Genomic DNA, 15,106 nt, shown 5'->3' with positions numbered 1-15,106 from the left:
CATAGTTCATACTGCCTCCACCACAATCCTGTAAGTAAGGAGAAGAAATGAAATATTCTGTGAATCATTTCAATATGTAGTTAAAAGAATGTACATATTTTCAATAGAGCTGTGAGAGCAGGGATTTTCTTTAATCTAGCCAGAATAAGTGAGAATTTGAAGAAAATCTTGATCATTGAGTGAGATACTAGCTTGATATTCACATTTTTGCCATTCATCATTGGTATCATGCGGGTGAAAACAGTTTTACCAGTTAGAATTTTATGTTAAAAATATTAGAGCTAGAAATATATTCGAATGCATCGATTGTCATTGAGTACAAGCTATACAGTGTTGAAAAATAAACCCCGGAGTTGCTGCACCGTGTGAAGAAAGGGTTACAAATGGACATCAGGGAGCAACTGGAAATTTTAAGAATAGTCAAGAAGAAAGAGCCCATCACTAATAACCACCTTTTCCCATTCCACTCCCCCCTCCTGGACATCCCAATTTTGCACCCGAAAAATCCCCATGACGCTAACCCATGCCGCCTTCCCTAAGTACACTTCCTTTCCCTTTCCTCTCCCCCCACCCCCTTCCTCGGGCTTTCCATATTCCCTCACTTCCACTCTCCACCCATTTCCCCTCCCCACCCCTCCTACTCTTCCCCCTTTTTGGTATATAACCCACAACGATGCTACTTGTACTGCTAGTCCTATGAATATGATACAGTGTATCGAAACTAGTCAGGAAAATAAAGTTCCAAATTGTAGAAACAACAAAGTTTTTCATTCACAAATCAGTGTTGATAAATAAATATATAATTTCCATGTATTTCCAGAATTCAAACAATAGGTACAAAGGATTAAAAATGTAAGGTGTGATCCCAATGAACATATTTTCATGATACTTGGAAGTGGAGGTTGAATTTTTGGAGGGAAAATTGGTTTGAATGGAAATTACTGTTTAATACTCCCAAAGGCTACATGGTGCTTAAAAGATGCCCACTTTAGCTAGACCTCCTTTCTCGAACTCTAGCTTCAAAAAAAAAGAAAGACTTTTAAGTGCATGAGATGCAAAATAATCCTTTTTTAGGCTTTATTTTTACATTTTCTATAATGTTCCCAGTTAAAAAAACAGTTGACATTAGGTTAAAGAGTGTTTTTCTGGAAAATGTTAAAGAAAGATCGTGAAGATTATAATTTTCCATTTATTAAGCATGTTATATTGATGAAAGATCTATAAATACCAGAGGCTAAAAATATGGAAAATTTGAGAAATTACTTCCTCATTCGAAACATGATTTGAGGGTTGCGTACTCCTGGCATGAACTGTTGCGCTCTGGCCACAATTTCAAAGTATCAGCTAAACTGAAAAGTGTTACATGCTGATTTTTGATTTTTCTTCAGATATGTCTTGGCAAAATGTTTACAAATCCCTACTCTGAATAAATCGACCAATGCACTTTCTAAAGGGCTCAGTTTTAGCATATTTTACATAGACACATAAAATGGACACCCAGCTTTTTGTGTTGAAAGGACACCCAAAACCAGTAGAAGCCTCAAAAATTTAGCCAAAATAAAGACAAAGTATAACGTCAAAAGATTTTGCCATTTCTCAGTTCATTCAAATATTCCAGTTGCTTCAGCAGCTACATAATCTGTACAACTTTTCAAGAAAACTGAAAACTGCCCTTTGAATGGATCCGTAGGAAGTTTTGTGATGCTTGTTGCCTGAATATAGAAAACAATGAATACACATGGCAATTGATGTCCTTTTTTTGATCTAATTGAAAATTGCCCAACTCGGAAACAACAAATTAGAATATGTACAGTGAATTTATATGGAAATTTGCTCAAAACTTGATTCATTTTCAACTATGATCATCCATAACCACCACATCCATGAGTGTAAAACAGGTGCTTGCACATCCCAAATTTATTGCAATAACTAAGGGTACTTCTTATGTCACACAATACAATTGTTTGTATACTTTTCAAGTAAAACTGCTAGACATTCAAATAAAACTGAAATTACCCAGTACAATTAAAACTTGAAGGGTAGAGTTCACTAAAATGTCCATCACATGCAGTTCTACTATCTCAATATCTACCCCAAAAGATATTTAACTACAGATTTAGAGAAATTTCTGATATTTTATACTAATCATAAAATAATACAATTCACATCAAACACTTTTGCACTCTTCTAACAGCAGAAAAACCTCTTAACGTAGCCCAGTGAAGGTTAAAACTAGTAAAAAGATCTTATTTTATTTACGGTAGTGTGCAAACAATCTCATCTAAATTTATTTAAAGTTATCAGGACAATTTTTTACACCTGGCTCACAATTTAAAAATACAGGGAGCACACTCAACTTTGAGATTGTTAATTAATTTTTCAAAATATCCAACTATAAAGGTTTTGCCACAGGCAAATAAAGTTATTATCATGTTATTTATCTCTTTCCTAAATCAATAAGTATGAAATAATTGTTAGTACAGATTAATAGAAAGTTATTACAGAGAAAATAGGCACTGAGTATAATACAGTTAGGGTATTTATTTATTTTAATGCTGAAGGGAACTCATTAATTTCATTTTTTTATATATTATGGCACTCATATTAATAATTTGTCAAATATCAGTTTACTGTATGATTAGTTTTGAAATAAAATACTTATTTATACATACATTGCTTTTTAAGTTTTATTTTTTTATTACATGGCTTACTTAAAAAGTCAGATTATTGCAATCAGCTTCAGGTGCATCCACTAAATAAGAGAAAGTGAGATTAAATAAGAACTCATGTTTCAATAGAAGAGTAAATGATGGGTCACTTTCATTCATAGTTTGCAAAATCGTTTTCCTTCCGAATAAGGAAGATGATGCCTATGTCCCTGAGAGAAAAAAGATAATTTTCCAAAACTATCTTCTGGATCAATTACCTCTTCATCAATATCAAGGCATACCCAAGCAAATTAAAACTTAAGAACATAAAAAGGATTTACAGCATAAGTACTTCATTTATGCAAGGAGGCTGAGGCAAAAAATCAAGTCATACCAAAGTACATTAGCAAATATATTCTCAACAGATTCCTAATGTCCTGGGAATCCTGCAAAAACTTCCTGAAAGCAAAACAAGCTTCTTTCCGAAAAGCCAAGATAATACTTCATAGTGTAGACTACATAAGAAAGCAATTGACCCTCTCTGTTTGGTTAAAGCCAATACTTTATCACAGTTTCATTTTCAGATTCTCAAAATACAAGAATGAGCACACGTTATGATGAGAGCAATACTGGACGGACAAGAAGCAGCCACAATTCTAATACTACACACAATACAATTCCATAAATATTCACTATCACATAATAACTTATATGCTACATAAATAAGAATCAATAAAGGATTATACTAAGTGTTCACATGTTCAATCACAACACACAACCAGGCACACACAGCACAAAGTGCAACATTTGAAACTAACGATACATGATGCACTTTCTACCGGCTACATACAGCACAAAATATAATACACCCTTGGCAATACAAATTCAACATCCTACAGCATGAAGCTATACTTTTTCATTCCAAAAGTTACGATGCAGTCCATAAACAACAAAATGTTGCACTCTGTGCCATATCACACTCACATGACGGTCATCACTTCAATGACTGTTCACTGAAACAAGGTGACCATGGTAACTTCATAGTGAAGTTGTTACTAATAAATTTGGTATGGAGGCAATCAAGATTGATTATCCCCTCACACAACCCATAACCAAATCTTTAGGAAAAAAAATGATTCCTGGGGAATTATTGTGACCAGTTAAGAAATTGAAATCTAACAAATTCAGCAGAATATAAAAAGGAGGACATAAGGTAACAGCTTATCACGGGGTGAAAAGAGATTATTGAAAATTATTTCGATTCATTAATGATTAAATTTAGGTTTCAGCCTATCAATGGAGAAAATATTTAACCCTGTCATCTAATGTAAGCAAAAAGTGCTAGAATGTTTATTAAAGGAACTTATAAATTTGCCCTCTGAAATATATTTAATGCCAAATAAATATTAGTATTTTTTTAAATATGTACTCCTGATACTAATAAGATTGAAAAATGAAATTATTTATGCTGTTTACAAATTAGGAAACATGACAGGAGGGTGAGATTGGAAGAAATCTCATCATTTAACATAACAGCCCATGACATTCATTGAACATACCCCATGGGCTGGTTGATTGGACTGCTGTACCTTAAAGGGTAAACAAGGTAAAAAAGTTATAATTCTCTTTTTAAGGAGCAAAAAACCTGATCCCTTTGGCTCATGCTTATTTAGCTTCAATGGTATATAAAATGGTATATTAGATGAAAATTATTTTTGAGTTGTCCTGTATTCTTGTTAGTGTCACACCCATGTATCTCCTCTTGCGACCAGAGATTGGATAATTTATTTCTAGTGATGGGACGTTCAAATAGTCGAATAACCGAATACCTTGAATAATGAGTTTTTTAACCTATTTGGTATTTGATGACACAAAGTTATCAATTATTAAATTTCAAATACACAGCACAGATCGCCCGTGATTCAATTTAAATCCATTGACAATGGTTGGATCTTACATGAAGGTTTATACATTTGGTTGGTTCAATTCTTTAATCATATTTTTACAAAAACTTATCAAGTAAGAGCTAAAATATGTAAAATGGCGATGACTCCACAAGAACAACACCAAGAAGAATGTATGCCTACGTTCAAATGCACGCTAGTTGGTTGTTCCTATTCCCCGACTCCCTGAGCATGATGAAATTTACGTTTTACATAATCTAATTTCAAAGTAATTTTCAATTCTATATTTAATTTAAGGTTTGCAATGAACATAATAAAGCATTAGTAATAATAAAACCTTCAATATGCATACAATAAAAAACAAAAGAATTGTGGAGCTCCAAGGCTGCAAGTTTTACGCAATCGTGGTAGACAGTGTTGCTTCAGGAATTAGGAGCCGTATTAAAGTACCGTATTCCTCCGAATATAGTCCCCCCCCAATTTTGAGGCTTGAGTTTCGGGAAAAAATGTAAAAATTGGTTTTGAATATAGTCCCCCCCTTAACTTTTATCACAGGCAGTTTTGGAAAAAAAGGGGGGACTATATTCAAACATATACGGTACATTGGCTAGCAAAGTGTTCAGAATTTTTTTAATTTTAATTTTCATTTGTACTTAATTGGTGAAAAAATTCATATTCAGTATTCAGTTATGTAGTATTTGATTTTCGAGTGAGATATTAGGAAAAAATTTAAGTATGTATTCGTACTTGATATTCAAATTCGACAAAAATGATAATCGACCCATCTCTAGTTATTTCTCATTCTGTTGCCCTTTCGCATGTACTATTCTATGAAAAGTAATTATTTAGCAACTTTACCAGAATTTCAATTTTATTCACAACCTGTTTCACTATTGAGAAAGATCAAGAATGATGACAATGAAAGGAATATTTTCTAGTTAAGTCTATGGCAACAAGAGGAGATATATTCAAAGTACACCAAAATGGATATCAGGAACCTTTAGGCCAACTAATCAAGTACCAAAACGTCTTCATTGATCAATTTAATGGTTATCTTCTTAAATTTAAGTAGGTATACCACGACTAGCCACGGTGATAACTTCAGGGGAGTCACCCCCAATCACAAATAGCGCAAAAATCCACAGAGACGATGATTTTTTTCTCAAGTTATCTTTTTAAATTATCTTTTTCTCTTATCTCCACAAGTAGAAATGAGTTTTGAAATCAAACATACAGTCGATGAAACACTTTTTGAACATGAGAAATATTCACCAAGAATTGAATTGTACCCCCAGAAGTGACAGCCAAAATGATTTTAAAAAGACTGAAAATTAATACTCGACAAAGGCCTTTGGCAATATAAAGATAAAAAGTAGTTAAGATATTTCTTTTACCTGATGCTGTGAGGATGAATTGCCAGGGCTTCCAACTACTCCAGTCTGGAGGAAATCCCAACTTCGTGGTGGCTTCAGAGGTGGAGGAGTCGGACAGGATTTTGGGGAGTCTTGCAGATCCACCCTGTCTCTCACACTTCGGCTGCTGCTCTCTGCTTCCATGGCGTTGTCCGTTGTGTCACCACCCTCCGGTTGTCCCCGCTCCATTTCTTCGTTCATCTGACTCGATTTGCACTCATCCTCCCCATCAGACTCTTGCAAAATGGCTCTCACAGTATTCTTGTCCAGCTGCAAGTCATTTTCAATAAAATCAAACAGAATTGCCAAATTTAATGAGAAAATTGTCAGGCCATTGTACAGATTAATGCAGAGCAGACATTATCAGAGCAAAAATATCTATGGAACCATTCATATTCATATCAAATTTCTGAAAATTTGACCAGTTACAGAAAACATTCTCTTCTTAATTAAGCAGTCCTTGTTTGAGAAAGCATTAACATTGGGAACATTATTTTATTAAAACAAAAGTTTTAGAATAGGTTTCTCAGGGTGATGTCGGCACTTAAACAGTTTCTTTATGTTGCTGCGAGCAATTTTGGCATTTAAAAAATTGAGTTATACTTTATTTAAGCCCATATACATTTTACATATATAAAGTAAATTCCATTACCAGTCCATATAGAGAGGATAACCCAACACATAATCAAAAGGGTCAGGCAACCCATTTATGATCATTTTGCTTAGCTGATTTTTATTAAGGTTTTTCTATCATACTTTATCAGCATTTTTTCAGTGCATTCCTCAGAAATCCAATTCTTTAAAGAGAAAAAGGGTTTGAAATATAGAATTGAGGAGGATAGGAAAGGAAAAATAGGGGGGCAGGTGGGAAAAATGATTAGGAAAGGGATAGGCAGATAATCCAATGAATGGTCAATTTAATGAAAAATATGAAGCTGCTACTGCAGGTACTTTTGATTCAGTAAATCTACACCATGGACTGACAAGTCAAATCAATACCTAAGAGGGTGAAATTAATACCCGCTCATGTACTGGAATGGATATCATAGAGCTTACAAAGACTCTTAATTATCCTTCCTAATGAACAGATTATTAGACACAAAATACACCGTATTCCCCCACATATAGTCCCCCTCTGAATACAGTCCCCCCCCCCTAATTTTGAGGCTTGATTTTCGGGAAAAAAATTTAAAAAATGGGTTTGAATATAGTTTAACCCCCCTTAACTTTTACCACGGGCATTTTTGGAAAAAAGGGGGGGACTATATTCAGACATATACGGTAAATATGTAATAACCAGAAAACATAGAAAAAGATGTTATATACCAAAGAACGTAGAAAAAGGAAATAGTAACTAAATGCAGCATTTGCGAATTCGAAATAAATGAAATTACATATTTTCATACAGTTAAGAAAGGAGGAAATAGCACAGATAAACCAAAAACATGAGAATCCTATGCCAGATTGACTTCACTGTACTTGAGCAAATATCTCAAGTTCATTTAACCCTCTCAGTCCTATCCCTCTTCCTGGGGTACCGGTGAGAAATGCAGAGGGTATTTCCATAAAATATACCAACTAGGAAAAAACAATAAAAAAGTATTCTATTACATATCCATGAGCTATGATTTAATGCTTTCCCGGCGAATAATGTGGGTAAACTTTTCTCGGGATTCCCACCAGGTTAATGTTTTAATATCGGCCAACGTTTCAAGTACCGTCTCGGCACTCATCTTCAGGGCTGAATATTGATATTGATGAGTGCCGAGACGGTACTTGAAACGTTGGCCGATATTAAAACATTAACCCGGTGGGAATCCCGAGAAAAGTTTACCCACATATCCATGAGCGTTTTTAATTATTAAGGTAAAACTGGTTCACATTAACAAAATATTTTTATGTTTACTGAACTAAAATACATATATCAGTGCAATAGGTTATCGCAAATTAAATAATGTACTACGCAGGAGCCGATATATATTGGCTTGCAGCACTACAGGGGTTAAAAAATTCAATTCATCAACCCAGATAGCACAAAGTAAGAGAGTTATCCGTTTCTTATGGCTTTCTTATGGAAAAAATTGATATGCAGCTTATCGCAAGCTAAGGGGTTAATATGAGGCAAGGGTAAGACTTTAGGGAAGAATAGGTAAAGAATGCCATCAGATATCCTCAGACAACATAAGTTGCTTCTGTTGGAGCGCCAAAGTCGGCTGAGCAGCATACTACACATGCTACGCTGCTCATCCCAGCATGAATTTCAAGTCTACCGGTGAAATTCAGCGAGTCTTTATAAGAGCTTAACAACTGATTGACTGAACAAAGGACAGATTTTCCCATAAATAGAAAAAAATTAACAACAGTTAGCGACTGGCTGGTGAAGATATAAAGCGTAATACATACAAGTAACTTATCCTTGTGGCGGAAAGAAAAAAAAAACACTAGGAAGAACCGAACGTATGAACTACGCATCTACGCAAAGTTTGGCAGCCATTTTTCCATACTTTGTATGTTTGTCGGCCTGGCCTTAAGAATCCCATAACAAGCTTACTTGATATGCGCCTTCCTTATTTCTTCTCCTCACCTTATCTCAATGACTAATAATGTGCTTGCTGGGAAAGGACAGATTTTCATCAAATACAACATGAACAACTATCGAAACAACTCAAGAATGCAGAGACATAGTAGATATTTAGGTAGTCAGATCAGTAGAATATTAGCGATCCCTCACAGCTGAATTTGAAAAAAAAATTAACACTTGATAATATTACTCAAGACAGTATCATTAACCAACCTTTGGGTTAACAGGCCTTTCTGATGATTGACTATCATTCCATGTGTCACTATTGTCACCATCACCTTCATTGGGCATAGGAACAGCTGGAGATTCCTGCTGTACAAATACAAAAATATATGCTAGGCCTTAATGCAAATCAATAAACACAAGTATGTAGAGTCATTCTTCAGCTTTAGTTTGAATAAGATTAGAACAAAAATGATTTTTAAACACAGAATGCATTAATATAAAGTTCTACAGTGCACACTTGGAAGTGAAAATTTAAGAATTTTGATAACATGAATGTAACAGCCACCAATTGTTGGATACAATTTTTTAAATTGATGTAGCTAAAATATCAATGAAATTGAACTCATACACAATTTTAATATAAAATCTCAAAACCATAATCAAGAAAAAACATAGATTAATCTTGCATTGCGTACGTAAATACCAAAGGTGCAATGATTTGGAGCTATGTGTGCATGGAACATTGATGAAAATGATTACACGATGAGAGAGATTGAAAAAAATTACATACATACAAAAACAAACTTTCTAAGCTAACCTCTAAAATTCATACTACAGTAATTAATGGCACATTTGACAAGTACAATACAGCTACAACTACATAATGCCTGCATGTAACTGAAAGCATGATTCTTAGGCAAAACAATGAAGTAAATTCAGGCAATCACTCCAAAGCCAAAGCACTGACAGCAGATATTGGTATTAATAATAACTCATTTCATAATCTAGCAAGAAAATTATATAATATTCCATGACTTTAGGTAGTAAATACTGAGAAGTTTCAAAGGGAAAATATTCCAATAGAAATTAAAGATGGCTTTGAGAGGAGATATCCTGTGGTTACGCAACCAGCTAATCATTAATGTTAATCTGGTGGCCTGAAATTCCCCTCCATGGTAAGGCTAGTGCAGTAGATCCTAACCTTACAATATTAATCCATTCCGTAGACGGGCCACAAAGCAAATTTTATTCATCGGCATTTTTTCTGGGTCAGTTTAAAGAGCATCAGCGCAAGCTAGTGTTGCTATGTTATAAAATGTATTTCGTGACCAAATAAGGTGTAGAATTACATACATGACGACATTGCACGAGGGATAACAATCATATGCTAAATCCAGGGACAGATCCAGAGAAGGGCTAGGAGAGCTATAGCCTCCCCTAAGGTATCCAATTTACACAAGCTAAAACAGTAATTTGATTCAGTTGTCGAATATGAACAGGAGAGGAGAGCCCCAAGACAACCATGAAGTGTTGTTACAAGCCTCTAAATTCTCAAAATTTTCGTATCTCCTGAACCCTCACTACCGTGAGGTTAAATCCTAGTCCCTATCCTGGATCCATCACTGGCTGAATCTGTTGTAAGTCGATTGTAAAGCGGAGGTCTAACTGTAAGCTCTCTGAAGTCTTTTGCTGCAATACTTCAAAAGTCCCTAAGGGACTATCCACAAAAAAGCAACAGAGTGAGTTCATTTCCATATTTCAGCAGTCTGTCAATTATAAAAAAGATTATATGAAGGACTAGCCACGAAAAATCAACAGAGGGCATTCATTTGGAGGAGGAATAAAACTGTATCTCCTAAACATTTGGCTGGGGTTTTAGCATCCTGACTTCCCCCTCTTGCTACAGCCTTGTTTACCAGAGCCCCCACTCAAGTCTCATTGCAATTCATAAATTGGCTTTGGATAAATTTACACTTTGCAATAATTTTTATCAAACTTTATAATAGAGATGGGTCGAATAGCAGATTTCTCGAACTCAAATTCGAATATTAAAACATAGCTATTATCTATATTATTTGAATACTAGAATTGTGCAAAGCATATTAAACGTATGTTTCTTCTTCTATTTCACTTGATGAATGTATAAATGAAAAGGTATGCAGTGGAACATCAATCTATAATTTTTAAGGGGATGGACAAAAAAACGAATGCTGGAATGTTTGCCTAGGTTGCCTATGCAGCAGGAAACCTAAGATTTTGGCGAGTAATTGTGATTTCCTTTGAAGGATTCGAACAGGAATTTAGCTGATTAATGGAATACAATTAATTTAATGGAAAATATTTGGGCATATAGTTGATTCAACTAACATCTTTTTCAAATATCCTAAGGGGACGCACCACCTCGCGAAAAAATGATTGAATGCCGTCTCAGCATTTACAGTGCTACGATTTCTGTCTGATGTATGTATACATTCTTATCTACCAAACGCCATTTCAGCGGCATGCTCATCTGATACTCGGCTTCATCCAACTTCTTATTTTCAACAGGTAGCTCGCTTTAACCCCACTCCTACTGTCAAGTGCTAGCTGACAATCCGAGGCGTTTTGCAAAATACACGCGCTTCTCCGCCGGATTTTCTTCTTCTTCGATTATTTTCAGTCCATCTTTGGAAGTTCTCACGAAATAAGCAGATGAATTCGAATAGCTAGCAGGGAGAAACCAAATGTCCTAAGAAAATGTCCCTTCGTCTGTGACTGGGACAATAGAGATTTATAACATAACTCATAAATTGCAACTTGATATATGTTTTCGGAATAAAATACCGCATCAACTTCCGAGAAGCTCAGCTGCGAGGATATCGAGTTTCACCAGAATGCTAAGTTTTCTTCATATTTTGACATTTATTTCCTTGCGTAAAATGCTTAAATGAAGTCAGAAACATGTTGTGTTTGGTCTTATTCTTATTTAAATTACGTGTACATTACTAATTATTCAATCAAATAAAGGTGTAATAACAATAGGGTGGTTTCCTATTATTTTTTTATTGCCTACATCAAAAGATTATTACTCCTGGAGTACGTATTACATGCTTTTAGATTTTGTAATGACGTTATCAATTTTTCGCGATTAAATGAAAAGTAAAAATTTTCAAGCGTGCGAAAACGTGACGGGTTAGTATGAATGCCGGGAAAACTCAGTGTGAAGTCGTTCTGGTTCCCGCTGCCGCAAGTGAGGTAACCTTGGGGCGAGGCTCTGAGCGCTGATACGACACAGGATGCTAGCAGGTAGCAGAGAACCATGCTAGCTTGTAGCGCTTGGCTTAAATAAGGATTATTCATACCTTATCAAACGAAGAAAACTTTCAGAGTATATAGGCAGTTTTAATAGATGATTATTAAGGCATGTTTCCCTGAGCTCTGTGCCTCATCCATGCATTGGCAATCTCAGACGATGTAAAACTCCTGTGTACTAATATAGAAACTAGGTCCCTGTGACGTCAGGTGGAGTGGCATCGCATGGGCGCCAATCTGGCCTTTTTCAAAGGAGGATAAAATTAACCCTTGCCATTCATCTAAACCGGTATTTCTAAAACCAAATAATTTGTTTATTATGAATACACTAATGGTGGGTAACGAATTGCAATCAATGCCTTTCGTTTTCTTTGATGAAGGAAACTACCCTATTGCCGAAAGTCATTGTTAGACATCTTTTGGGCTAATACACGACTCATGCAGCTGTTGACCTCCAGAAATTGGGAGCTTCGAAGCAGGTAGGCAGAAGAAGGTCAGTGGGGGAGAAAGAGGGAAGGGTGAAACACGATTCTATTATTCTCATGTAACTTGATATTTTCTTTTGAAGCTTTTGATTTATGGTCTTCGTAATACGAACCCTGCACGAGCTGGGGCCTTTTGTTTGAAATCGGAGAGGAGGAAAGCGTCGGAGGAGGGACCGAGGGCTGATGGTTGGAGGGGGTAGCGGATTTTGGGAATTGTGCTACGTAGTTACTATCCCATGGCACTGAAGTTCTCCTGGTGGGGGGAACTGGGGATTTTTGTATTTTTTCACCCGATCATTTTCGGTTCCCCACGTCAAACTCTTGCTCTAATCCGCGAATTTGATTTAGTTTGTCAACTTGCCTAAAACAGTGCTGCATGCACTAAACAACTAGAGTTCTTCACATTTTTCCAAGTCAACTACCAATAACGTGCGTGCGACAGTGTATGGCGCGAAATTCTAAGTATTCGAGATTGTACCTTTAGAATAATTATTCGAGATCTCGAATACTTTCTAGTATCTCTACTTCATAATAACTTGTAACTGAAAGCATGAAAGTAAGTACATATAAGCCACTCTCCATTTCCGATGAATTCCATTCTGATCAATTCACTCACTGTACCTTCTCTATTTCCACCCTAATCTAACTATTGGCTTGACAGCCCTCATGATTTTTAGTGAAAATGTCTGCTCGTTCATAGCTTTGGATGATGAGACCGGGAGAATATTACGATTTAAATCTAGAATGTTTATCAATCTGGCCCCCATGGTAGCAGGGTTGAGTTACGGCACAAGGGGAAACAATCGTATGCTGAATCCATATAAGTCCAACCAAGACCACACCCCACAGGAAAAACTGCTCTTTACACAAGACTCCTCATAAATGCTTAGTCTGCCAATTTGAAGGTCGTGGCTTCAAGTCTTCCCTTGGTATAGATTTTTCAAATGTGATGTTTATATCATAGAAATGCTAAAAATTGGGGGAACCTGCAGCTATTAGGGAAATTATTCTGGTTATAATCAATAAAAGAATTGGTGCCAAAATATTGGATATTTTGAGTTTTTCAGGAAAGTCTTGCAAGCAATAAATGTGCACAATGTATGACCTGCAATGAACAGCAACATGGTGATAAATGCTTGCAGTGTAGTGGCAATTCACACAGCCCTTAGAGTACCGACATTTTGGTTAAAGAGGTCACCCTGGTAATTTTAGACAATAACAATATTGGCCAGCAATTAAAGATGTGAATTGCCTTGCATTCACTGCTTGGTGGAAGCCATCCCCATGTTTTTCATCTGAACCAACAAATATGGAGAGTCACTGCAAACCCTTTATGACAGCCACTTAGGGTTCCTTCATCACAAGGAGAAGAAATACCAGCTGTGAATTAAGGACCAAGAGGTGTGGATGAATGTGGACTGAAGCAGAATTCCTTGCCAATGAAGAGTGCTTGCTGAACAACCACAAACCCCCCAGGGGACAAAATTATCCTGTTTACAAGACCACCTCCTCATCAATGTCCCTCACTGCCTCTGGAACATAGCCTTGACCCAACAAACCAACCATTGACCCACACAGAGGACTGCACGATCCTGCTGTTTAGTCTACTCACTGCAGTATCTGACTTTGTACTGTAGTGGTGACACAACTACTCAGCATGTTTTCCCTCGTCCATTCTGCCATTTGTTCTTTTACAATCATCCCTGATGCACACATTTCCATATCACTGCAATTATGGCATTATTGTGTGGTATGTACCGCAAAAAAACATCCACCAGGGCACTTGCATTCAAGAGGCTTACTGATCTGTTGCCCAATATATAAGAAAATAAAACTGTTTATGTCAATTCAGCCTTCTTCAGTGTGATATCCATACACCATGATTACAGCTATGAGGATTTATGACGTGTGCCTAGCATCAACAGTAACATAATTCAGCCAAAGCTTTAACTTAGAATGATTGAAAGCTATGACAATGCAAATTAGTTTGGAATAATGGTCAGTATAACAATATATGTAGTGGACTAAGGTGAAGAATAGGTCAACTTAAGTTTTCCTGGTTTTGGACAAATTTTAACTGCGCGGTGTAAGATTGGATAGAAATATCAAAATATGCACTTCCAAGCCTGATTGAAGACATGTAAGTTACACATGAGGATTTTTTCCAATATTCCAAACACACCAGCTCATCAGAACTTATTTTGAGAATCAGAGTGGAAGAAATCAGCTTGAGATACACTCAAATTTAAACTTTGAAGTGTAATGCATTTCTTCCAACCATGACCAGCAAGGGACTTAGCAAGAAATATACCATCTTCAACTGAAATTTGAGGGCTTAAAATAATTGTCTTAGAAACTTTTACCACTACCATTAAAGAGACACACAGATACATGGTGATGATGGAGAGAGTATCATAATTTTCCAATACAGTTAAGAGGATGAAAATGAAAAGAAATAACAGAAAATATCCTTTAAAAAATATTTATTTTAGGACAAAATACATGAATTGAAAACCGCATGCAAAAATCAATTTAATTATTAATAAATGAAGAATACTATTAAAGCTGAAAATAAAAAAATAAACCATCAACAACTAGGCATCATTAAAAGAATAATAAATTAGAAAAATATAAAGATACACACTAAAAAATATAAAGATACACACTGAAAAAAAAAATTGATACAATTAGAGCCACAATTAAGTCTAAAATGAATACTTAAAATGGGTACTTGGATGTATCAATAAGAACAATCAAAAACACACGCATAAAAAATTAATATGGTGATCTGCAACATAATATATGCTCAAAATACGATATGAAAGTTTGTGTTTTAATG

The 15,106-nt window shown here is 35.6% G+C and overlaps 1 protein-coding gene across 6 annotated transcripts in view; it reads right to left on the bottom strand.

Annotated features, from left to right (window-relative positions):
• The window catches only part of LOC124165454, a 115,678-nt gene that overhangs the window by 81,049 nt on the left and 19,523 nt on the right, over window positions 1-15,106 (bottom strand). For 5 of the 6 annotated variants that reach the window (XM_046542883.1, XM_046542882.1, XM_046542885.1 and 2 more), the window contains 2 exons: window positions 8,759-8,857; window positions 5,947-6,234 (listed from right to left, as the gene is read on the bottom strand). In XM_046542883.1, coding sequence (XP_046398839.1) covers window positions 5,947-6,234; window positions 8,759-8,857 — 387 coding nt within the window. The remainder of the gene's footprint in view (window positions 1-5,946; window positions 6,235-8,758; window positions 8,858-15,106) is intronic. The other variant, XM_046542884.1, reaches the window with a different exon arrangement.

The sequence above is a fragment of the Ischnura elegans genome, chromosome 9 (assembly GCF_921293095.1).
Source record: "Ischnura elegans chromosome 9, ioIscEleg1.1, whole genome shotgun sequence".
In the NCBI taxonomy this organism is placed as follows: domain Eukaryota; kingdom Metazoa; phylum Arthropoda; class Insecta; order Odonata; family Coenagrionidae; genus Ischnura; species Ischnura elegans.
This window is presented reverse-complemented; position numbering and strand designations above follow the sequence as displayed.